Source organism: Ctenopharyngodon idella, chromosome 5 (assembly GCF_019924925.1).
Source record: "Ctenopharyngodon idella isolate HZGC_01 chromosome 5, HZGC01, whole genome shotgun sequence".
Lineage (NCBI taxonomy): Eukaryota > Metazoa > Chordata > Actinopteri > Cypriniformes > Xenocyprididae > Ctenopharyngodon > Ctenopharyngodon idella.
Genome location: NC_067224.1, coordinates 11,669,682 through 11,694,882, shown reverse-complemented (window position 1 = coordinate 11,694,882; position 25,201 = coordinate 11,669,682). Strand labels below are relative to the sequence as shown.

The window sequence follows — 25,201 nt, the reverse complement described above, 5'->3', positions numbered from 1 at the left end:
ACAGAGGCAATAGTTTCTGTTACAACATTGAGGTCTTCTAAGCTTTCTGGTATGCTAAGGCGATGAAACTGATCAGGAAGATTATTTATAAAGCGATCTTTAGTGGTAGAAGTGATGGTTCTACCATATTTATGGCATGGAGGCAGTTTAGCCGCCTTGACTAAATGTAGTATACACGAGACTAGATAATGATCTGAGATGTCGTCACTGTGCTGCAGAATTTCAACAGCATCAATATCGATTCCATGTGACAATATTAGATCTAAAGTATGATTACGACAATGAGTGGGTCCTGACACATGTTGTCTAACACCAATAGAGTTTAGAATATCTGCAAATGCCAATCCTAATGCATCTTTTTTATTATCTACATGGATATTAAAATCACCAACAACAAGGACTTTATCTGCAGCCAATACTAACTCCGACAGAAAATCAGCAAATTCTTTGATAAAGTCTGTATGGTGTCCTGGTGGCCTGTATACAGTAGCCAGCACAAATGTCAACCTACATAATGTTACGTAAAGTACCATCACTTCGAAGGAATTATATTTGAAAGACTTTTGACTAATACTGTAAATATTACTATAGATTACAGCAACACCTCCCCCTTTGCCTTTCTGACGGGCATTGTGTCGATAATCAGATTGTACTCAGAGTACTGTCATTCTTTAAAGGAAAACAAATCATTAATCATCATTTGAATCCGTGTACCATTCGTTCAGTCATTTTTTGATTTAATATTGAAAGTAGAAAAATTAGAAAATGGATCATTTTTTGTTTTTTTGTTAAAAAAAAAAAAAAAAAAAAAAAACAAGAATTCAGCTTGTTTTTCGTTCTGGGGAAGAAAAATTAATAAACAGTTTGAATATTCGTTATATACACATGGGCAGGAATTAAACACTCCTTTGTGCTGATTGGTCAGCCGAAGATCAAAACGTGTCGTCATCAGTTCTTCCTCAGTTCAGCACAGCAGAATCATAGTCCTCCTCTGCTGCAGTTGTACAGATTATTAATACATTTATTGCAAATACATTTAATCTTTTTCTCATCAAACAACCAGACTAACAATAAAATTACAGTGGGTACAGAAAGTATTCAGACCCCCTTAAATTTTTCACTCTTTGTTATATTGCAGCCATTTGCTAAAATCATTTAAGTTCATTTTTTCCCTCATTAATGTACACACAGCACCCCATATTGACAGAAAAAAAACAGAATTGTTGACATTTTTGCAGATTTATTAAAAAAGAAAAACTGAAATATCACATGGTCCTAAGTATTCAGACCCTTTGCTCAGTATTTAGTAGAAGCACCCTTTTGATCTAATACAGCCATGAGTCTTTTTGGGAAAGATGCAACAAGTTTTTCACACCTGGATTTGGGGATCTTCTGCCATTCCTCCTTGCAGATCCTCTCCAGTTCTGTCAGGTTGGATGGTAAACGTTGGTGGACAGCCATTTTTAGGTCTCTCCAGAGATGCTCAACTGGGTTTAAATCAGGGCTCTGGCTGGGCCATTCAAGAACAGTCACAGAGTTGTTGTGAAGCCACTCCTTCGTTATTTTAGCTGTGTGCTTAGGGTCATTGTCTTGTTGGTAGGTAAACCTTCGGCCCAGTCTGAGGTCCTGAGCACTCTGGAGAAGGTTTTCGTCCAGGATATCCCTGTACTTGGCCGCATTCATCTTTCCCTCGATTGCAACCAGTCGTCCTGTCCCTGCAGCTGAAAAACACCCCCACAGCATGATGCTGCCAATACCATGCTTCACTGTTGGGACTGTATTGGACAGGTGATGAGCAGTGCCTGGTTTTCTCCACACATACTGCTTAGAATTAAGGCCAAAAAGTTCTATCTTGGTCTCATCAGACCAGAGAATCTTATTTCTCACTATCTTGGAGTCCGTCAGGTGTTTTTTAGCAAACTCCATGCGGGCTTTCATGTGTCTTACACTGAGGAGAGGCTTCCGTCGGGCCACTCTGCCTTAAGGCCCCGACTGGTGGAGGGCTGCAGTGATGGTTGACTTTCTACAACTTTCTCCCATCTCCCGACTGCATCTCTGGAGCTCAGCCACAGTGATCTTTGGGTTCTTCTTTACCTCTCTCACCAAGGCTCTTCTCCCCTGATAGCTCAGTTTGGCCGGACGGCCAGCTCTAGAAAGGGTTCTGGTCGTCCCAAACGTCTTCCATTTAAGGATTATGGAGGCCACTGTGCTCTTAGGAACCTTAAGTGCAGCAGAAATTTTTTTGTAACCTTGGCCAGATCTGTGCCTTGCCACAATTCTGTCTCTGAGCTCTTCAGGCAGTTCCTTTGACCTCATGATTCTCATTTGCTCTGACATGCACTGTGAGCTGTAAGGTCTTATATAGACAGGTGTGTGGCTTTCCTTATCAAGTCCAATCAGTATAATCAAACACAGCTGGACTCAAATGAAGGTGTAGAACCATCTCAAGGATGATCAGAAGAAATGGACAGCACCTGAGTTAAATATATGAATGTCACAGCAAAGGGTCTGAATACTTAGGACCATGTGATATTTCAGTTTTTCTTTTTTAATAAATCTGCAAAAATGTCAACAATTCTGTGTTTTTCTGTCAATATGGGGTGCTGTGTGTACATTAATGAGGAAAAAAAATGAACTTAAATGATTTTAGCAAATGGCTGCAATATAACAAAGAGTGAAAAATTTAAGGGGGTCTGAATACTTTCCGTACCCACTGTAAATATAAATATAATTATAAATATAATTAAAGCTGCAAGCAGCGATGAAAGGGCCCTCGCACCTGGGCTCACCACCACCCGGTGGCCTTAGGAAAACAGTGAACAGTGGGCGACATGCATGTAAGCGAGTAAATACAGGAGAATTATGGCAAATTATTTTCCTGCTGTCAACAGGTGGTGCTTATCTGTTACTGAATATTGCCAAGTATATGTCTTCAGGCCAGGACTATTATCAAACGTGAAGTTTGGAGCAGATCGGACATTGTATGCCTGAGTTACAACAACTTCCTGTTTCGTGGCGTTAATCGCATACATTAGCACTTAGCTAAGTGTTGCATGATTTAACGTGTTTCTAGCATGTTTGGTACTTCGTGGCATATTGAAATGAGTTCCTGGGATTGAATTACAGTGTGAAGCATGCCATTTCCTGTTGCCAGCAGGTGGCGCTACGACTAACTGAATATTGTCATATAGATGTCTTTAGGCCAGGACTCTTATCACACATGTGAAGTTTGAGGCACATCAGACATAGTATGCCTGAGTTACAAACATCAGACTTTGTCAGGCTGCCACGGACACACCCTCCAACGAAAACTCAAGATCTTTGATATTTATCATCACTAAGGTCTTAAGATTAGACTGACAACATATGATGTTGATCTGGTTAAATCTCTATGAGGAGTTAATCACGGTGTAAAACATGTCATTTCCTGTTGCCCACAGGTGGCGCTATGACTGTAACTGTATATTGTCATGAAGATGTCTTCAGGTCACTACTCTAATAAAACGTGTGAAGTTTGGGACAGATCCGACATTGTATACCCGAGTTTCAAGAACTTCCTGTTTCATGGCGAAACATCGAACTTTGTCAGGCCACCATTGCCCCGCCCAATTCTGAAACCCATAACAGACGTAAAGTTTCACCACTTCTGATGCGTGTGCAAAGTTTCATGAGTTTTCGAGCATGTTCAGGCCCTCAAAAATGCGATTCACTTTGGAGAAGAATAATAATAAACGAGAAAAATTCCAATAGGGTCCTCAAACCATCGGTGCTCGGGCCCTAATTAGTTGTAAATTAAATATTTTTACACACTAATACAAAAAGGAAAGAAATGCATTGACTTGGGTTTGGGTATATAACAGGCCTATTAATGTTCACGCAAGAACTGTCATTCTGACTATCCAACCCGATCTCACGGCAATTCGTACGAATTCATACGACCTCACTCATACAAATTCATAAGTTTTTTGCTAAATCGTGCGTATTTTACGAGTTGACAAATTCGTATGAATTTATACGAATGACCTACCCCAAAGCCGCCCCTAAATCTATCCGTCACTGGGGTTTAGAAAAATCGTACGAATTCGTACGAGTGAGGTCGTACAAATTCATACGAATTAGCCACTAAAATACGTACGAATTGGTCATGAGATAGCGTTGGACTATCTGACATCCAGAGAACAACAGAGAGATTAAAATACTTATTCTTCTTAGTTTTATAATGTAGGCCTTGTGTTTTATTAAAATGTATTATAACTGATATCTACAAAGGACTCACCGCAAACTGCTGCACACTCGTACACAGGACTGCAATGCACGATTTTTAACTTCTCATTTCAGTTTTTATTCCACCAAACCCTACATTATACCTTCAGAACGCTTGGAAAACCGGTATCTTTAAATTGTACAACAGACAAATTAAATTAAGCAGAAAAACTTTTTATATGTTTGATTGACTGTATTTTATTTTGGCTGCGATGTCAAGTCAGAACTGCCAGAACTGATATATTGTGTGAGCGCGACCACTTAGATTTTTTACTCAGAAGGGAAAATAACTTAAGCTAATACTCATTATAGTCAAACAGATGAGAGTAGGACATCATTCAAAATGGTAAAATTACTTTTTTATTTGTGCACATTCAAAATGAGTACAAAATGTCATGCCTTTGAAAAAAAAAAAAAAAAAAAAAAACATCAGAATACGCTGCTAGCATGTCTCGACCTCCTTTAACATCTTTCTGGCGCAGGCTACAAACAAGAACCAAAACAAAGCGAATACTTGACACACCTACTTTTAAAAGTCTACATTTATATTATGTGACATTAAATGCATTATATAAATCACTGATGATCGCATGTGATGATAACATGACTTACAGTCCGGAAAATATGGCTATAGCTAATTATTTTGCGCACCCCCTGGCACTTTGAGAACCGCTGAAGAAAGCCCTGTCTAAGCTGTGCCCTGGTACAGGTTGTGTCGAGCCATTCATTATTCTGGTTGTTTGATGAGAAAAAGATTAAATGTATTTGCAATAAACGTATTAAGAATCCGTACAACTGCAGCTGAGGAGGACTATTATTCTGCTGTGCGGAACTGAGGAAGAACTGATGACGGCACGGTTTGATCTTCGGGTGACCAATCAGCAGAAAGGGGCATTTAATTCCCACCCACGTGTAGAAACTGAATATTCAAGCTGTTTATTCGTCTTTCTTCCCCTGAGTGAAAAATGAAAAATTAAGCTGAATTCTTGTTTTTTCGTTTTTTTTTTTGTTTTTTTTTGTTTTTTTTTTACAAAAAAAAAAAAAAAAAAACGAAAAAGGAGCCATTTTCTCATTTTTCTACTTTCAATATTGACTCAAAAAATGACTGAACAAATGATACACAATCAGGGTAAATCAGGGTATCTTCCGTTCATTCGTTTTTTGATTTAATATTGAAATCAGAAAAATTAGAAAACGGTACTTTTTTTCGTTTTTCATTTTCAAAAAGAAAACGAAAAAACAAACCAAAAAAAATGGCTTGATTTTTCATTTTTCGTTCTGGGATTGGAAACGAATAATCAGCTTGAATATTCGACCTCTACATGTGGGCGGGAATTAAACGCCTCTTCCACTGATTGGTCAACCAGACATCAAACCATGTCGTCATCAGTTGTTCATCGGTTCCACTCAACAGAATAAAAGTCCCTCGCTCTACAGCTGTACGGATTCTTAATGCGTTTATTCTAAATTTAATCTCTTTCTCATCAAATAACCAGACTAGTGAATGGCTTGACGCAAATCGTACTGGTGCAGAGTCAGGGCTTAATTCTGTGTAGACATAAATTCATCTACACGTGCAATATTAGTTTATCTCATAAATATTAATTTACTTTGCAGCTGCACACAACTACCCCCTAGCTTACAACTTTGGCACACTGTCTGTTTTATTTAACTGACCAACTATAAAAATCTAGCGAAGCTGCTTGACGCACTGGGCAGCCGAAGTGAATGTACAATACATTGCAGTAAAGCGCAAAGTACCAGTATCGATTTAAGTGTAAATATGCAGCAGTCACAACTTTTGTTTTAGACAACGTGATGAATTTTAAATGATATGACAGATAGGCTATGAAAAGATATTTATTTGTGTATTTTACAGTCACAGCATATCTATTAGGCCTATTCTATTTTGAGATTTTTTTTTTTTTTTTTTTTTTTTTCCCATAGAGAAGTGTAGGAAATGTAGGTTATCACTGGCGTATGATATGTCAAATATACAGAATGTATATAATAGGCTAGGCCTACATGCTATTTTTTTCTTGAAGTCATAACTTTTGTTTTAGGCAATATTCTGAGTTTATTTCATTAATATTGAGTATTAATGGATGTCACACAAAAACGTTTTATTTTCTCTGCCAACTAAACTTCCCATGCAAATCAGAACTGTTGTGCGACTGACTCCTAGCGCACAGAGCAGTGTTTTGTTCCTGAATGAATCAGAGTCTTTGAACAAATCAGTTGAATAAATGACTCATTCATTAACACGAGGACTTGCTGCCACCTACTGGCCACATTAATTTCATAATCCAAATATCGTTTCATTTTGTTATTCATTTAATATTTCTGTATTCAAAATGTTGTTTAAAACATTAATATTATTACATTATGCAATTGTAATTGCTACGCATTTACTGCCCTCTCTGAGTAACATTATCTAACATCTCATTAAATAGATCTAAAAGCAACTTCAGGTGCTGCTTCTTTGCCACCTCTGCAAGGCTTTGGTTGATACTGATTTAACAGGTAACAACCTATAGCGTCATATTATTCTAAGAACTTCACATTAAAGATGGCATATCTACAAATTTAATAAGATTAGGAAAAAATCCTATATAAATGTAAAAAAAAAAAAAAAAAACCCTTAAAATCAATTGCCCTTATGGTAAAGTTAATTTCTGACACCAACAGATGGCAATAAATAGGCTATAAAAATATCTCTTTATTGTTAGTGTTATTTTTTATATATAGTGTTAACTGAGAGAGCACTATAATGGCTATATTTAACACTGTATTTATTTAACATTACCCCTAAAATTTAATTCGGCTGAGTTTTTATTTACTTTTTTTTTTTATTTTTTTTTATTTTTTTATAAATGTGTGATAGCCTATTTCAAATTGGCATCTCAAACGAGTTCACCTCCGTCATCAAATCATGACATCCAATTCCCAATACAATAAAGTCCATCTCTGAACTAATAGCACCGCTTTGAGGAGCTAATAACATTTAATATATTTTCATATCTGTCATATTTCAAATTCATGCCATGTCCAAAACTCAGGGTGTTGTCTAAAACAAAAGTTTTTACTGATTTACACTTTACTTCAATGTATTGTAGCCTACATTCGCTCCGGCTGCCCAGTGCGTCTAGCAGCTTTGCCACACATATTTTTATAGTTGGTCAGTTAAATAAAACAGGCAGTGTGCCAACGTTGTAGGCTAGGGGTAGTTTATGTGCAGCTGCAAAATAAACTAATATTTATGAGAAAGAGATGAAATGTAGTTGCAATAAATGTGTTAAGAATCCGTACAAAGGCGTTTCATTCCCGCCCACATGTAGAGATTGAATATTCAAGCTGATTATTCGTTTCCAATCCCAGAACGAAAAAACAAGCCAATTTTTTGTTTTTCGTTTTCTTTTTAAACATGAAAAATGAAAAAAGTACCGTTTTCTAATTTTTCTGATTTCAATATTAAATCAGAAAACGAATGAACGGAAGATACCCTGATTAGGATACCCTGTCTGAATTGCAAGCCCAGAAAATGCAAATCGTGCTCAAAGAAGTGACCCTCCGCTTGAAGGTGAAGATGAAGATGTGAAGATGAAGATGTGACATTTAAACTTCTGTTTCTTTGTTTGGTTCAGGCATTTGCATGCTTACATTTGTAAAAAAAAAAAAAAAAAAAAAAAAGGCACTATTCACTTCTGCACTTTGTTTTTCAGTGACTTTTTCAGAAAATTGCATTGTAATGCTTATTTATTCATTGATGTAAAATTCTGTACTTTTCAGTAGTACAGGTATAACTGAAATGTTTTTTTTTTTCATTTACTAGAATGTATTATAGTCAAAAGATGAAATGCTGCTGTACTATTTTTAATGTACTGTAAGAATATTTGTAATGTACACAACAATATATAGTACATTAATGTTTTCTAGATTTCAAAGTGTGTATACAGGTGCTGGTCATATAATTAGAATATCATCCAAAAGTTCATTTTTTTTATTATAAATTATTTTTAAAAATGAAACTTTCATATATTCTAGATTCCCCACATGTAAAGTAAAACATTTCAAAAGTTTTTTTTTTAAATTTTGATGATTAGAGCGTACAGCTCATGAAAGTCCAAAATCCAGTATTTCAAAATATTAGAATATTTCCTAAGATCAATCAAAAAATGGATTTGCAAAACAGAAAAGTTCAAGTTCTTTAAAGTATGTTCTTTTGTGCACTCAATACTTGATCGGCAGGACATATTACAGCAAATGACTTGCTCCTAGCACAAATTACTGCATCAGTGAAGTGTGGCATGGAAGTGATCAGCCTGTGGCACTGCTGAGGCACTATTGAGCCTTCAGATCATCTGTATATTGTTGGATCGACTGTTTCTCATCTTTCTCTTGAAAATATCCCATAGATTTAGGTCAGGCATATTGGCTGGCCAATAAAGCACAGTAATATCATGGTCAGCAAACCACTTGGAAGTGGTTTTTGCACTGTGGGCAGATGCTAAAGTCCTGCTGGAAAAGGAAATCAGCATCTCCATAAAGCTTGTCAGCAGATGGAAGCATAAAGTGCTCCAAAATCTCCTGGAAGATGGCTGCATTGACTTTGCACTTGATAAAACACAATGGACCAACACCAGCAGACGTCACGGCCCCCCCAAATCATTACTGACTTCAGAAACTTCACACTAGACTTCAAGCAGCTTGGATTCTGTGCCTCTCCAGTCTTCCTTCAGACTCTGGGACCATGATTTCAACATGAAATGCAAAATTTACTTTTATCTGAAAAGAGGACTTTCGACCACTGTTCACTGTCCAGTTCTTTTTCTCCTTAGCCCAGGTAAGATGCTTCTGACGTTGTTTCTGGTTCAGAAGTGGCTTGGTAGTCCTTTTCCTGAAGATGTCTGAGTGTGGTGACTCTTGATGCGCTGACTCCGGCTTCATTCTACTCATTGTGAAGCTCTCCCAAGTGTTTGAATTGGCTTTACTTGACAGTATTCTCAAGCTTGCGGTCATCCCTGTTGCTTGTGCACCTTTGCCTACCCAATTTCTTCCTTCCAGTCAACTTTGCATTTAATATGCTTTGATACATCACTCTGTAAACAGCCACCCCATTCAGTAATGACCTTCTGTGACTTACTCTTTTTGTGGAGGGTGTCAATGATTGTCTCCTGGACCATTGCCAAGTCAGCAGTCTTCCCCATTAGTGTGGTTTCAAAGAACAAGAGATACCCGGAATTTATACTGTAGGGATGGTCATTTAATGAAACTCAAATGTAAATATTCTAATATTTTGAGATACTGGATTTTGGACTTTCATTAGCTGTACGCTCTAATCAACAAATTAAAAAAAAAAAACTTTTGAAATGTTTTACTTTACATGTAGGGAATCTAGAATATATGAAAGTTTCATTTTTTAAAATAATTTACAATAAAAAAATGAACTTTTTCACGATATTCTAATTATATGACCAGCACCTGTATACTGAAGAAAAAGCTTTATAATAAACTAGTAGTGTAATGCTAATGTATTTGTAATGATCTGAAATTGTATTGGAAATGTTCATGAAGCACACTACCACCCGCGGTACAAATACCATTCAAAAAGAGACTTTAGGAATGCTAAGGGTTTAAAACAATGCTTCAAATATACTCTAACTGTAATTTAAGAAGTATTAAAAGTACATTTTAAATGTATTTAAAGTAGGGCTGTCAACGTTAACGCGTTAACGCATGCGATTAATTAAAAATCCTTAAACGTTAAAATAATTTGACGTATTTAACGCGGAAAAATTACGGAAGCATGTGAAATTGCGTCATAACATAATTTATGTAATGCAGTTAGATGATCCATGCTGATTATATCAGAGATGGCAGAGAGAATTATTCATTCCAGTGTCTGTTTCGCTTTAAAACACGAACTCTGTCATATTCTGTCACTGTATCTGAAGAGCACGAGCCCTCCCGCATTGCGCTGTTCCTGTCTGAACGGAACGTCGAAACATCCCACTGCTGTATGGCCAGATGATATGAAAACTATGTTTCTCGGCTGGATAAAGCAAACCAGCTTCTTGCTATGAAAGTTTTGATGGATGAGGATTGCAATCAAAGTAAAGACGATTGCGGTGATGTAAAGAAGCACGCGTGAGTCTGTTATATTGATGCGGAATCAAATCATGTATGAGCGCTCTCGATGCACTGATCGCACATTGTATTTATGCACAGACACATTTCAGTACATTCACGTTGTTTTCACACACATTCAGGATAATGTTTGGATTTGCCCTGTGTATGTTGCTGTGTACTTTAGTATATATGCAGGTCAAGGCGGTTGGTTTAGGTATTTTTTGGCATCTCCGTGTGGTCCTGTTCAGTATGGCAACTTGACTTGTCTAAAATGTAAACAAGCTCTTTGCTGTTGCACATACAATACACTGTGATTTTTTATGGGTGCTTTGGTGTAGCCTACATAAATGTATGAATTATATCAAATCATTTGGTTATTTGGTGTCCTTTTTTGGAAAGACATCTAAATTTACCTTGAAAAAAGCAGTTTTGTGAAAATCACACTTCAATCTGAGGGTTTACTTTGCTGGATATAGGCAATGATGGCAAAATGGACGTGTTAAACAAGATAAATGGTGTATGCTTAATTTCATGATAAGTGTGTGATTAATCGCGATTAAGGGTGCATGATTAGTCACGATAAAAAAATAAAAAAAATAATCTATTGACAGCCCTAATTTAAAGAGATACACTTAAACTGCACTAAATGTACTTAAAGTGGTTCCATTTTAACACAATTTCAATATATTTAATATATTGCAAATAGCTTAAAATTGAACTTAAGTACATCTTGAAATACACTTATACTTAAAGTTGTTTCAAAATAATACATTTAATGTGCATTTAGTATAGTATAATTTTAATATATTAAGTGTGTCTAAAGAAGCACAATTTAAATATATTTCCTTTTCACCTGGGAAGAAACTTGATCATGCTGCATTGTGAACTTGAATAGATGAATATAAGCTTTCCCATCTCCCTATAAAACATGACTGTAGTAACAGGGTCCATTTAAATCATACGGGAGTTGCTACAATATGACCATTTAAGGATTTTTACATGTAGGAGCCAGAAAGTTGTTAAATCAGGATCTCTCCAGGGAGGGAAGGAAAACATTTTGGCTCTGTCCACCTCAGCCAGAGCAGTTAAGAAAACAGACATTCATAGAAAGATTCAAACAGAAGATCAAGCTCAGTCATGGCGGCAACAACAATCACAGCATTACATAATCTAAATGAAAGAGACTGATTAGTTTGGAGGATTGTGTTTTTTAGAGCATAAGATGGTCCAGATGTTGACCTAGTCCTCAATGTCACTGATCATGGGCAAATAAGACAGTATATTGTTACATAAAGTGCCTGGCACGAATCTAATACTATCTTTAACACATGAATGACAGTTATTAAATAATAAAGTAGTTGTCTTAGCTTCACAAATCAAATTAGACAGCAATATGTGGGTAAAATATGTACAGCATTTAAAGTTTGTTAAGAATATGTGAGAGATTAATTTAAATGGAGACATGCAATAGACCTCTATTGTTTTTAAATAAAACAAAGTTCTACAGTCCATCCCTAGTTCTTAAAATAAAACTGTTTTTTATAACAATATATTTTTTTACATATACACTACCATTCAAAAGTTTGGGTTCAGTAAGATTGCCAGGACATTATCTGTTAAGTTTAGGGACATATCCTTTAACACAAAACAAAGCAATGTGTAATTCAAAATATGCATAAATTCTTGTAAAAATCAATATAGAAAATTCCTTCATATTAACACTGTTCAGTCAGCCCTATTTTTTACACACTTTTCTTAGAGTGAAGGATGCACTAAATTGATAAAAAATGACAGTGAAGATTTTTATTATTTCAAATAAATGTTGTTCTTTTAAACTGTCTATTCTTCAAAGAATCCTGAAAAAAAATTGTATGTCACGGTTTCCACAAAAATATTAAGTACCACAACAAAAAATGTGTATTGAGCATCAAATCAGCATATTAGAAAGATTTCTGAAGGATCATGAGTCACTGAAGACTGGAGTAATGGCTGCTGAAAATTCAGCTTTAGCATCACAGAAATAGAAAACCTTTATTTTGGAAACATGAAAACACCAAAGACGCTCTCTTGTTTTCTTGATTTACCAACAGTAATATTTTTGTACCATGTCTCAGAGACAACACTATTTTGTCAAGTGGCTAACATAGCATAATCAGAGAAAGCTTTATTTGTAGTAACAGTAATACATTATTTTATCCACCTTACAATATATTTCAAAGCTCTTATTAATATGATATTCAGCCACTGAGCTAATGCACAGAGTAATGTTATAACAAAACATAACATACTTGTGGCTATTTCATTAGAATTAAATAAAATAATGTGAATTTAATTGACTAAATGTAACTGTAACAAAACACAAGTTCAGGGAAGGAGGCGGATGTTAAATGTAACTTTAATCGTAAAATTAACATAACAAAATGAAAGGAGCGGCAGCGGCGACTGTGGCATGATAAAAACAGCAGAGTAAAATGTCCAAGGCTCTCTACACTGCCCTGCTTCATACCACAGTAACATTAATAAAACCTTAATACAGGTCATCCATGAACATGATTTCTGCCCTATCAGCTTGCTTTCCATCGGCCATGGAGGTGAAGATGACAATTCCCATGATTCCACGCTCATTCACGGCATCGTCAAGCACGGCATCATCAAGCTACACCTTTGTTATTGTTTTGAATAAGCGACCTCTAGCAGTGAAATTTAAATACTGCGCCTTTAAATTAAATTAAATAATACAAAGATATGCCATGGTACTTAGATGGTACTCCAAGGTATATCAAAGAATGAAAGTGGAAAGGTGCAGTTTGACTTAATTAAACCTGATCAAGTCATCAATGTATCTCATTCTCTCTAAGATATGTATACATGTAAAGTCACATATGTTGATATGTGTTCATGTCAACTGTGTATTAAAATGTGATGCTCATAGTGTTAGATGCTTAAAAAGAAGTCCTGAACTTCAGACATACAATTCCTTAGCATACACAAATAATTAAATAAAATGGATCTGGAAAGTTTCATGGTCACACATTGATTCAAGAAATATTGCTGGAATATCTCAGTAATAACCTCTCAAATGAATCTAAATTAGCTTCAATACTGACCTGTGTGCTGCACAAAGTTTCTTCTCACCATCAGTTTCAACACGCTTTTTAAACTCACTTACTGTAAATACGAACAAGGCCTCTCACATGCATAGAAAGAAGTGACTTTAGTTTCAGAAGTGGCTTGTCTTCCTGTCCAGGAAGGAAGGTATTAACTAGAAGGCCAAGCAAAAAATATATCTTAAAAATATACTTTACACCATAGGAGAGAGAGTCACATATACTAAAGGGTGAGTGTGAAGATATTTCTCTCAACACATGCACACACACACACACAAATTATTTTTATTCCTGTAAATTTACTTATTTAATTATTTTAATTTTAACACGTTAAAAATATCTAACGCATTTAACGCAGCATCCTTTGGCTGTGCTACAGTATATAATCATGCTATCATTCATTCAAGTGCTATTAAACCATTCAAGCGCGATTAGATGCAAAAAAATAACTCAAATCTGTACTGGCACGCTGTCTGTGAAGCGGCTCTCTGTGAACAAACACCTGAAACATAATGTTTGAAAGTAAATAATTGCATTACTGTATAAAAAAAACAAAACAAAACAAAAAAAACCCTGCACTTACAATGTGCAAAACCGTGTGATAATGCAACTAATTCTATTGGCCAACTCAATCATGCAGTCAGCTGTCAAGAAAACAATGGATCTATTTCAGAGGTCGGAAATATCATGGATGGATCTGATTGCGACAAACAGTAATACTATCAGTCAGGATGTTCTACCAATGCTATACTGAGGTTAGGGTTTTGATTAAGGGTTAGTATTTGTTTCAGCCTTATTTAGGCATTTAGCACTGTGTTCATCTTTAGAATCAGCTCCAGGGTGGGATTTGTGTTTATATTGAATAACACAGTCTTATAACATTACTTTTAAAAGTAATGTTTCACAACACAAGTCCTGTGTCCGAATATGTCTACTCACTATATAGTAGGCAAAAAACAGTGAGTAGTAGTGTTAATTTTGTCAGCTATTTTTTAATTTATTCTTAGTCCTGTGTCAAATTTACATTTTTCAGTTTTTATCATATTAAGTCAACCTTGTCCTATATTTATTAAGTCAAGTTTTATTCGACTAAGTGTCTGGCCATTTTAGTCTAGTTTTAGTCGATGAAAACTTTAGTGACATTTTCGTCATGCTGCATTATGGTTAAATTGATAATCACAATTATTTTGCTCAAAATTATCATCATCGCAACGATTGTTGTCATTTGGGAAATTTATTTTTACATTTCATCAGAATTATTGCACTTTCACTTATCAAAAATAAATAGAATGTCACTCATACTCATGATTTTACCTCATTTAGTTTCCTGATTTATTATAGCCTATTTATCATACAAATTAAAACACTCTCTACGAGTGTTTTCATTTGTATGATAAATAGTCTATAATAAATCAGGAAACTAAATGAGGTAAAATCATGAGTATGAGTGACATTCTATTTATGAAAACTGGAAAAACATAACACGCATTTAATCATTGCGATTAAAACTGTGAAATTCATAATAGTAATTCCAATAATTCCAAATTATAGTAACATTTTTCTACTAAAACATCAGCAAAAAAGACTTGTATTTTCACACAGTGGTTGCATAAGTGCATTTATTCAGCAACCATAATCACAAACAATATAGCTGAGATGCTTGGATTTACAGTTCATCACTGAAAAGGTTTTATGGCAGATTAACACAAACTGGCTGTATGACACTTTCATTTGAGCAGAATACCTCAATGGAGATTGCTAAACTTCAGCTTACATGTTTGTCTGTGTTTTCAGATCATCTGCACTTCTTCCACAGTGTAGCGAGACTGCATGCGCATAGTTGCCAGATTGCAAAGATTAAGTAAAACTTGTAGCAGAAAATGTATCATTTTAACAGAAAAGTTCTGATTTGAGGGATTTAAACTCTTGACATCTGGCAAATGCCACCATGACAGCTTGTAGAGTTTTTTTTTGTCAACAACATTGCAAGTTGATATAGTCACAGTTATCATTTAATGATGTTGGTGTTGCCTTGCCATTTTCTTTAACGAAATTAACACTACCAAGTAGTATGTCATTCAAAGTATTTTTAAAACAGCAGGCAAAAAGTACCCGGATGACTTACTACTTCCAGAGAGATTCTGAAGTGCGCATCCAATGGACACTTTTCTATTCCATGAGGTCACAGGATAGGAATGGCAGTAAAGCAACATAACTGATGCTGCAGGTCACATGACAGTTACAATCTGGCTGATGTAATACATCTAAATATCATATAGAACATACTTTTTTTAATGGTTATGAAGCAAGTTTCAAACTAAACGTAGTACTTACTATACAGTATGTGAATTTGGACACAGCTAAATTATTCTAACAAAAAGCCACTAATTTCCTAAATGCATTTTTTCTCATTCTATGGAGTTTGTTTGCACCCTCATAGGCAAAAAGCATCTCTGCATCATCTCTATTCCCCAAAGACCATGAGCGTCTCTTTGTCTACAGAAGCAGTGTTGTGTGTGCTTGTTTAGCTTGTGGTGGTAATGTGTGTTTATCTGTACATACTGATGGCAATGACATACACACCACATTCTCTGTGGAAACAAAATCATCATTTTTGCTGTTAATTCACCTCTGGATATGATCCCAAGAGAATAACACAAACACAAAACAGAAATGAACCTCCTGTGCAATGAAATCCACCTGATTTTTAGTCCCCCATAAGCTGCACCAGATTTAAAAGATGAATGAAACAATTTAAAAACAGTAAATTGACTGAGGTTTAAGCATAAAGCTTAGCAAAACAGGACTTGATAATGACAGTTAAAAAAGTAGCATTAGCAACTAACACGGTCGTCAAAATGTTGCCACAAAAATGAAGATCAATGAAGGCTTTATTCCAGTAAAATAAAAAGGGCAAGTTTACGATTTTTTTTGTCATGATCTGTTCAAAAATTGCTCCTGAAAGGGAATTTTCTGGCTCATATTGATGCCATCCCTGGTAACTGTTTTCAAACGTAAGCTGCATACCGCAAAACACATGTGAACACACTGATCTCAAGACATACATACTCGCTTTGTTAATTGGGGCATTTCCCACGTATGCGAGGAAAAAGAAATGTAAGCCATGGGTTCTCAGGCAGTAAAGCTGTCCATGTCAAAAATAAAGCACCACAACACACCATCCGTAGAGCACACAGTTAAACCAGACAACATTAAAAATGACTCACATCAGGAAACCACTACAATTTAAGTCCAACCTTTTGTGGTCTAAACCAGTCTGGTGGGGTCAACTCACAGACCTTAATGTTTGCTGTTGCGCACGTGTGTCTTAACAATGTGTTTGTCTCTTTGTCCTACCTGTACTTGACCCTTGCCCATGATTTTGTCCACAATCTCATTATCGTCCTTATTGAGCTTTGATTTGTCATAACACTTCTCGTAACACAAGATCCGCAGACACTGAGAGCCCTCCAGCTCTATTTCAAACTCCTGTAGAAGAACAAATGAATTAATGACACATACATGATGGTGATTGGTCAGGTGAATCATGACATGACAGAGCTTACCTCGTTCCACTGTGGTTCTGTTGTGTCTCTGAACACACGTGTTTTGGCCTTACTGACGAAGTAACCGAAAGAGTCTACCTCCAGCGTACAGTACATATCTACAGAGAGAACACAATAATAATAACGTCATGAGATAAAAAGTCATTCATAAAAAGGTCATTTGGAAGCTTTTGTTACATACACACACCTACAAAAACAAAACAGTTGAATTCCATCAGATTTGTGATTCAATGTTTGACACCCATAAACAGCCTACATTAAGAGTAAAAATCTATATTACTTGGAAAGAGAATTATTTATTTATTTACTTACTTATTTTATTTTTATAAAAAAAGCTTGTAAATTATTTATAATAATTTAATTTTATATAATAATATATAATGTATAGTGTTATATATTTTTATTTATATTTTATACTAAAATTACTATTAAAATAATAAAAATGTATACTATTAATGTACGCAATAGCTCAAAAGTTTGGGATCAGTTTTTTTTTTATAAATACTTTTATTCAGCAAGGATGCATTAAACTGTTAAAAAGAGATAGTATGATTCTAATGATTTCTACTTCAAATAAATGCTGTTCTTTTAAACTTTCTATTCATCAAAGAATATTGAAAAAATATGCATCACAGTTTCCACAAAAGACCTTATTCTGAAGTAGGAGCTAATTTAGTCCCTTTAAAAGACGTTCCTGTTACTAAAATTGTTCCCAGTTCCTTCGGTGCAAACACACCAAAAAGCGAGTACTTATATAATAGGTATCCGAACTATGAAAATGATCCTCCAGTGTGAAAGCCCCTAAGCACATACTTCTCTAATAGCAACTGAACTTTATCACATCGCTATAGTGTGTGTGGCCCACTGACAGCTTGATGGATTACAGCACTCCGTGACCTCTGACTCTGCAATGCGTGGGGTGTATTTTTGAGACAGGAGAGAAATGAGGCGATGTTCTAGAGCATGGAGGTGGTGTCAGACAGAAGCAGTCAGCTTCAAAACACACCGTGGGGCTTGTGAGCATGGCTTCAACATGAGTTTGCAGTCAATCAGGCCACTGGTAATTGATAGTCTGGTGTGTAAAGTGTTATGTTAATAGATGTGGAGTGGGTGTGTACTTTATACTGAAACTGTATGAGCATGCATACACACCTGCTCTATTGGCACAGAATAAAGGTGCCGCACATGATCAGAATGATTGTATTTATGAGATGACAGCACAATGTCTTCAGTGGGAATTTCAGGGTTTTCATTGAGACTGGCTTTTTGATTTGGGGGCAATTCAGTTAATAAAATCATGGTGGAAACAATCAGCCCCTAGTGAAAAATAAGTACTCTTTAGCATACTTTTAAAAAGAGTACTTACTATGGATATAATATACTTTAAAAGAATATACCTAAGTGTGAAATGAATGTAATCAAGTACTTTACATGCACTTTATGTTAGGCAACAAATCAAAATGAGTGTACTACTTTAAAGCACAACAAAAGATTATTAAAACATGATTTAATACTTAAATACTTAGTAAACCACTACCCTTTAGTTCACCCCAAAATAAAACTGTCATAATTTTCTGACCCTTATGTCGTTCCCAGGGCTTGTATCATAAAATTACAATTCAATCACAATTCTTTATTGATTAACTTGCTGTTAGTGAAGGCGGGATAGGCAGAATCGCACTGAATGACACACAACAGAAGCGCTCTCGCGCACAATCAGTTCTCCTTGCGCCTGAATAGTCAAATGCACGCACACACAGATGTCAAAATGCCCATCGTGTGGAGTAGGCTATCGTGTGAATATAGTCGGTTATGGCTTAAGTGGACATAAACAGGTGGGTAAAAACTGGATATGTGTCAGTATATTACGTCCATGCATTCAGCAGCCCAATTAAATACCTGTCTGTCATTAATGTTAATCAAAAAACAAAAGATGTTAAATAAATGTATACATGTTAAATAAACCTACTGTATCTGAAAAAAGATTTTTTTTAAATTTACTATTTGTAATTTGCTTCTTTGTTCTTTTTATATAACCTAACAAAAATAACATATAAAATTTCGCATATTATGCTTATATTGCCCACCCGTTGCCCACCTGTACATACCAGCTGATATACAATGTAGTCTTGATTTGCAAAATTGACTGGCAAAATTGTGGCCAGTGAAAATGCTGAGTGGCTAGTAACTTTGGAAAACCACTAGCCACAGTGGTTGGTGAGCAAAAAAGTTAATGTCAAGCCCTGGTCATTCCAAAATTTTGTGAATTACTTTCTTCCACGGACATAAAAAGATATTCTGGAAATGTCTCAGTGTTGTTTTTGTTCATGCATTTAGAAGTCAATGGGCTAAACACTAAAGCTTAACAGAAAAACATTTAGCAAATTTATAAGGGACCAAGTCTACTACATTTCCCATCAATCTTTGGGGCAGCACAAATATAAAACAAATACATGTGAAGCATGAATTACACAACTAATGCACAGCATTTGCTCTATATTTTGTTACATTAGGGATAAAATATTTTTGTTGACTTCTTAAGTAGGAACTACCAAGGAAAACCTGCTTGCCTTTCTTCCTTCTGTATTTATTTATTTATTGCTGTTATGTTTTTCTCAGCTTTGATTTTATATTTTGTGTAAATGAAAAGTAAATAAAAATCCATTCTTTACTGATGAATTCCTAAATGAAAGGACCTTTACCAGAACCCATCCTGTCCCAATTACCAGAGCTGTCCTTCAAACATCTCAGTCAGGATTTCTCCACGAATGGCCCATTTCCTGCAGCCCTACTGCCCTTGCTCTCAATACTAAAAACATGAAATAAGGGCAGCTATATCTCTCCTCATGGTCAGAGGAGGCTTTAGTTTTTAGTAGCACCAGGCACAGAAACCTAGTTCTTCAGAGAACAGGAAATATATTTATGAAATCATATAAATATCCAACATGAATCAGGACAAAGAGTGGAATACGATGGTAAGGGAAGGCACTCAGGTTTGCAGACAGTGACCACTGAGTGTAAATCGAACCTTGACGAGACTGGCACTTTCATGAAGTGTGTTTTTAAAATGGTTCAGGCATAAGAATGGACTTTTAAATACTGATGTAAGTGCAACGTTATTACTTCAGCCATGTTTTTGACACACCATGAGAGGTATGTGTAGCAAAAAGCTCAATGAGAATCTTCTTCAAGAGGTTGTCATTGAAAGGTTCCATTAGTTAAAAAAGTGATGAATAAATAATCTCAGAGTAATAAAAGTAAGAGGTTTGGCACTTTGGTGCATATGTAGAAAGATAATAACCACTGATGGTTCTGTATTATACAAAGATTGTAACGGTTCAGGGTTTTAAATTGGACCCAAATGTTTATGGTTGCCCCACACAATGGCAAATGGGAAGTGCTGTCATCTGGGGGAGGAACCGCATTCTCTAGCTGATGTTTCCAGATGAAATTAGATATTTATATGAAACAAAGCAAATGTAAAAGTGCTGGCTAATGCTAATCGTAAATTCTCTAGAATTATTATTCATGTTGGCACTAATGATGTTTGACTTTGCCAGTCGGAGATCGATATAAAGTTCAGTCATGAAACTCTATCAATCGCTGATTGGTTCTTTCAGTACTGCGACACCAACCAATTGGAGGTACTTCCTCATTTACGTTGCTTTATTTATACCGTATCCTAGCTGTGATCAGCACGCCGCACGATATGAGAACTCCTATCATATTTTTCCTTTTGTTGCCTCCAATCTACCTACTTGGAATAATGTCTCATCTGGAGGTCGATGAGGTATTATCTCTGGTAGATCAACCATCTGATCCAGATCCTGATTCTGATAGAGAGAACCCAAATTCTCCTTCCACCGAAAGGATCCGGACAGCTCCCCACAGCTCTATACGCCGGAGCGTTCGTCTGGCGCAATGCCAGGTTTCCATCAACGACTGGCCAGTACATAAGTTTCTGGAATAACTCTTCAATCGGAACATCATGCCTAAAACTGGTTTATCCCATCAAGAACTTTTTGCTCTCTTCCTCTCTGTTCCCGAAGTCACTCCAAGCCAGCTTCCTCCTTCTCATCCTCCATCAAGCCCTGCACCGGCCAAAACCAAGGCCAAGCGCAAGCATGCAACTCCACCCGCTGCTACTCCTCCAGCAAAAAGGTCCCGCAGCGACCCTTTGGATGACAATGATCCCGTACTTTCTGTTCTCCTTCAAATCAGGGATTCTATCGGCAAACTCGAGAACAGAGTCTCAACTCTGGAAAAGAAGGAGCTCTCCTTCGACATCCAGTGCACCTCCGACTGATCATCATACAGATAACGTATCATCGTGCATCGATTTATCTCCACGACACAGCCTCACCTCAGTGCTGCCAGCTCCACCAAACGTGTCTCCGTTCATTTCTCTAGCAGCAGCAATCCCTCACAATCTGAGAAATCAGATAATTTCAGGAATTTTGCTCCCTCTGCCCAGATGCCCTTCCTTTCAGCACTCCATGCCCTCCTTTTCACCTAACGATTTTAGATTGAATAGCCTTGCCTCATATCTGGCGGAAGCAAAAGAACTCATGAGAAAGGGAATGGCTAAATCCACCCTTAAATCTTAAGACTCAGCCTGGTCATATTTTTCTCTGTTTTGTGCTGCTTTTGCTTTTTCCCCTTATCCAATAAATTTCAAAGTGCTAGCCGACTTCATGGTCTACTGTGTCAATTCCCACAAATTACAACCCCCTTCCATCAAAGCAACACTGGGAGGCATTCAGTTCCATCTTCGTTGCACGGACCCCAGCGCACCAAGCCTCTTCAAACATCCCGCTATTCATCTGCTATTGAACGGTATTGTGAAGACTTCTCCAGCAACCAAAGACAAACGGTTACCTATTACTCTACCTCTTTTGCACAAAATGCTTCACCGTCTCAGAAAGGGTGTTTTCGATCTTTATACCAACACACTCCTAGAGGCAGTTTTTCTCACAGCCTTTTATGGGTTTTTAAGGTGCGGGGAATTCACGTGCAAATCTTTATCATTTAATCCTGATATCGTTCTTACTATGGCCGACATCACCTTGTTCAATAACCATTTCTCTTTACATTTAAAGCACTCAAAAACCGATAAATTCAACAAAGGGTCGCACATTTTATAATCCAGAATTAATTCTGTGTTTTGCCCTTTTTCTTCCATGTCACGATATCTGCAATCCGAGAAACGCCGCTCCCCGCTACCCGTTGTTCCTTACAGCAGATGGCAAACCGATGACCAGCGTCTGGTTCTCCTCTAAACTGAAACAGCTATACCATCTTTGTGGATTAAACAGCGAAGTATACACCCCTCACTCTTTCAGAATCGGCGCAGCAACGACAGCCACTCCAAGAGTGCCATCCGCTACCCTTAAAGAGATGGGGCGCTGGAATTCGTCAGCATACAAACGTTACATTAGACCTAATTCCAAAGACATCATGGAAGGTCAAAAGCAAATGAGTATCTTTATAAAAAAAAAAAAAATAAAAAAAAATCAGGTGGCGCGGGGTTGGGCTTCCAGTAATTTTTCCTTTACACTCAATTCACTCCAAAAAAAAAAAAAAAAAAAAAAAAAAACCCAGCACGCCGCACACTACAGTAGATAAATCCTGTCACATTGTATAAGCACGTTATTTATGCATTGAGTCTGCTCAGTAACTACTTATATCTAGGCCAATAGGTAAGATGCACATTTATAGGTAAGTCCATTAGTGTTAAGCCATTCAGCAAAGCAAGCCCAGGCACACATAGATAGCCATACACACACTTATAACTCTACGGAACAGCAGCACACATATTTTGCTGTTCAGATCTGCTGGGTGGGGGTTTTTAGGCCGTAGTGAACTCGGCCGTTTCTGCAGTAGCCTGTTTTCTGCAGTAGCCTTTCCTTTGTTGTTATTTTGACTAAGCTGAACAATTATGTATTTGCACAGCAGCAGCAGCATAGCAGATCTCGTCTGCCAAAATCAAGCCTATGTACATTGTATGCTCCATGCTAATAAAAGGTTGGTTGAGATCTATTCACTCCGAGAGTTGTCATGATTGAAATATAAAGTTCAGTCATGAAACTTTATCAATCGCTGATTGATAGCAATATTTTCAGTATTACTCAGAGGTCTAATTTTAAATATAATTCTTTTGAAGTAATGGTGCTTTATGTAACGTTATCTAGTGTACATGATAAATCCCGCTTGACATTTGTGCTGGCTACTGCATACAGGCCACCAGTTCGCCATACAGACTTTATCAAATAATTTGCTGATTTTCTATCTGAGTTAGTACCGGCTGCGGATAAAGTCCTTATTGTTGGTTATTTTAATACCCATGTAGATAATAAAAAAAGACGCACTGGGATTGGCATTTTAAACTCTTGTCAGGACCCACTCATCGACGTAATCATACCTTAGATCTAATATTGTCACATGGACTCGATATTGATGCCGTTCAAATTCTGCAGCAGAGTGATGACATCTCAGATCATTATCTAGTCTCATATATACTTAATTTTGCCAAGGCTGCAAAGCCGACTCCCGGTTACAAAAACTGCTAGATCTGATTATTTTTTTTAACCCTCTTAGAAGAAAACAAACAGAAACCTAGGTACTTATTTGATACAGTGGCTAAATTAAGGAGAAATAAAGCTTAAACCCCAGACGTTTCCAAACAGCACAGCAGTAATGACTTTATGAACTTCTTTACTTACAAGATTGATAATATTATTAGAGAGAAAATTATAACTATACAACGGTCTACTACAGTATCACATCAGACAGTGGATTGTAGTGTCCCTGAGGAAAAATTCCATTCATTCATTGCTATAGAAAATGAAGAATTGTCTAAACTCATTAAATCATCTAAATCAAACATGTATGTTAGACCCTATACTGACTAAGCTACTGAAAGAGATGCTTCCAGAGGTCATAGATCTTCTTATTATTATCATTAATTCATCTTTGTCATTAGGATACATACCAAAACCTTTAAGATGGCTATTATTAAACCTCGTTAAAAAAAAAAAAACGCATCTTGATCCTACAGAATTAGTCAATTACAGGCCAATCTCGAATCTACCCTTTCTGTCAAAGATAGTAGAAAAGGCAGTATCCTCACAACTAAGCTCTTTTTTTCAGTCATGATTTAGACCGTACCATAGATGGCTCTCATTAGAGTTACAAATGATTTGCTCTTATCATCGGATCGTGGCTGTATTTCTCTATTAGTGTTACTGGATCTTAGGCTGCAGTTGACACCATCGACCACAACATTCTTTTGAATAGACTCGAAAATTATGTTGGCATTAGTGGAACTGCATTGACATGGTTCAAATCATACTTATCTGACCGTTATCAGTTTGTAGTAGTAAACGAAGAGATGTCATATCGATCACAAGTTCAGTATGGAGTACCGCAAGGTTCCGTACTAGGACTGTTGCTGTTCACCTTGTACATGCTACCCTTGGGAGATATCATTAGGAAGCATAGCATTAGTTTTCACTGTTACGCTGATGATACTCAGCTCTATATTTCTTTGCGCCCTGACAAATCTTACCAATTCACAAAATTAACGGAATGCACAGCTGATATAAAAAAATTGGATGACTAGCAATTTCCTACTACTTCAAAAACCTCTGCACGTAATAACCTAGAATACTGTCTAACACTTGATGGATGTTCTGTCAAGTCTTCGTCATCAGTTAGGAACCTCTTTATTACCAATCTTTCATTTGAAAGCCACGATTCTAGCATCTGTAAAACCGCATTCTTAAAAATATATCTAAATTACGACATATGGTCTCAATGACAAATGCGGAACAGTTAGTTCATGCGTTCATGACCTCAAGGCTAGATTACTGCAATGCTTTGCTGGGTGGTTGCCCTGCACACCTAATAACCAAACTCCAGCTGGTCCAAAATGCAGCAGCTAGAGTTCTTACTAGAAAAATAAAGTATGACCATATTAGCCCGGTTCTGTCAACACTGCATTGGCTCCCTATTAAACATCGTATAAATTTTAAAATCTTGCTAATTACTTACAAAGCACTAAATGGTTTAGCTCCCCAGTACTTGTACTATAATGTGTTAAGAGTTCGCACTTCACGTCTATTGCGATTTCAAAAT

General features: G+C 36.5%; 1 protein-coding gene across 8 annotated transcripts in view; it reads right to left on the bottom strand.

Annotated features, from left to right (window-relative positions):
• Nucleotides 1-25,201, bottom strand: part of abr (ABR activator of RhoGEF and GTPase) — a 321,977-nt gene that overhangs the window by 83,239 nt on the left and 213,537 nt on the right. For 7 of the 8 annotated variants that reach the window (XR_007930235.1, XM_051893761.1, XM_051893758.1 and 4 more), the window contains 2 exons: nt 17,066-17,163; nt 16,857-16,988 (listed from right to left, as the gene is read on the bottom strand). Coding sequence is in view for 7 of the 8 variants with exons in the window: in XM_051893761.1 (XP_051749721.1) it covers nt 16,857-16,988; nt 17,066-17,163 (230 nt within the window). In the remaining variant the exon portion in view is untranslated. Of the gene's footprint in view, nt 1-15,131; nt 16,091-16,856; nt 16,989-17,065; nt 17,164-25,201 lie in introns of those variants that run through there. The other variant, XM_051893759.1, reaches the window with a different exon arrangement.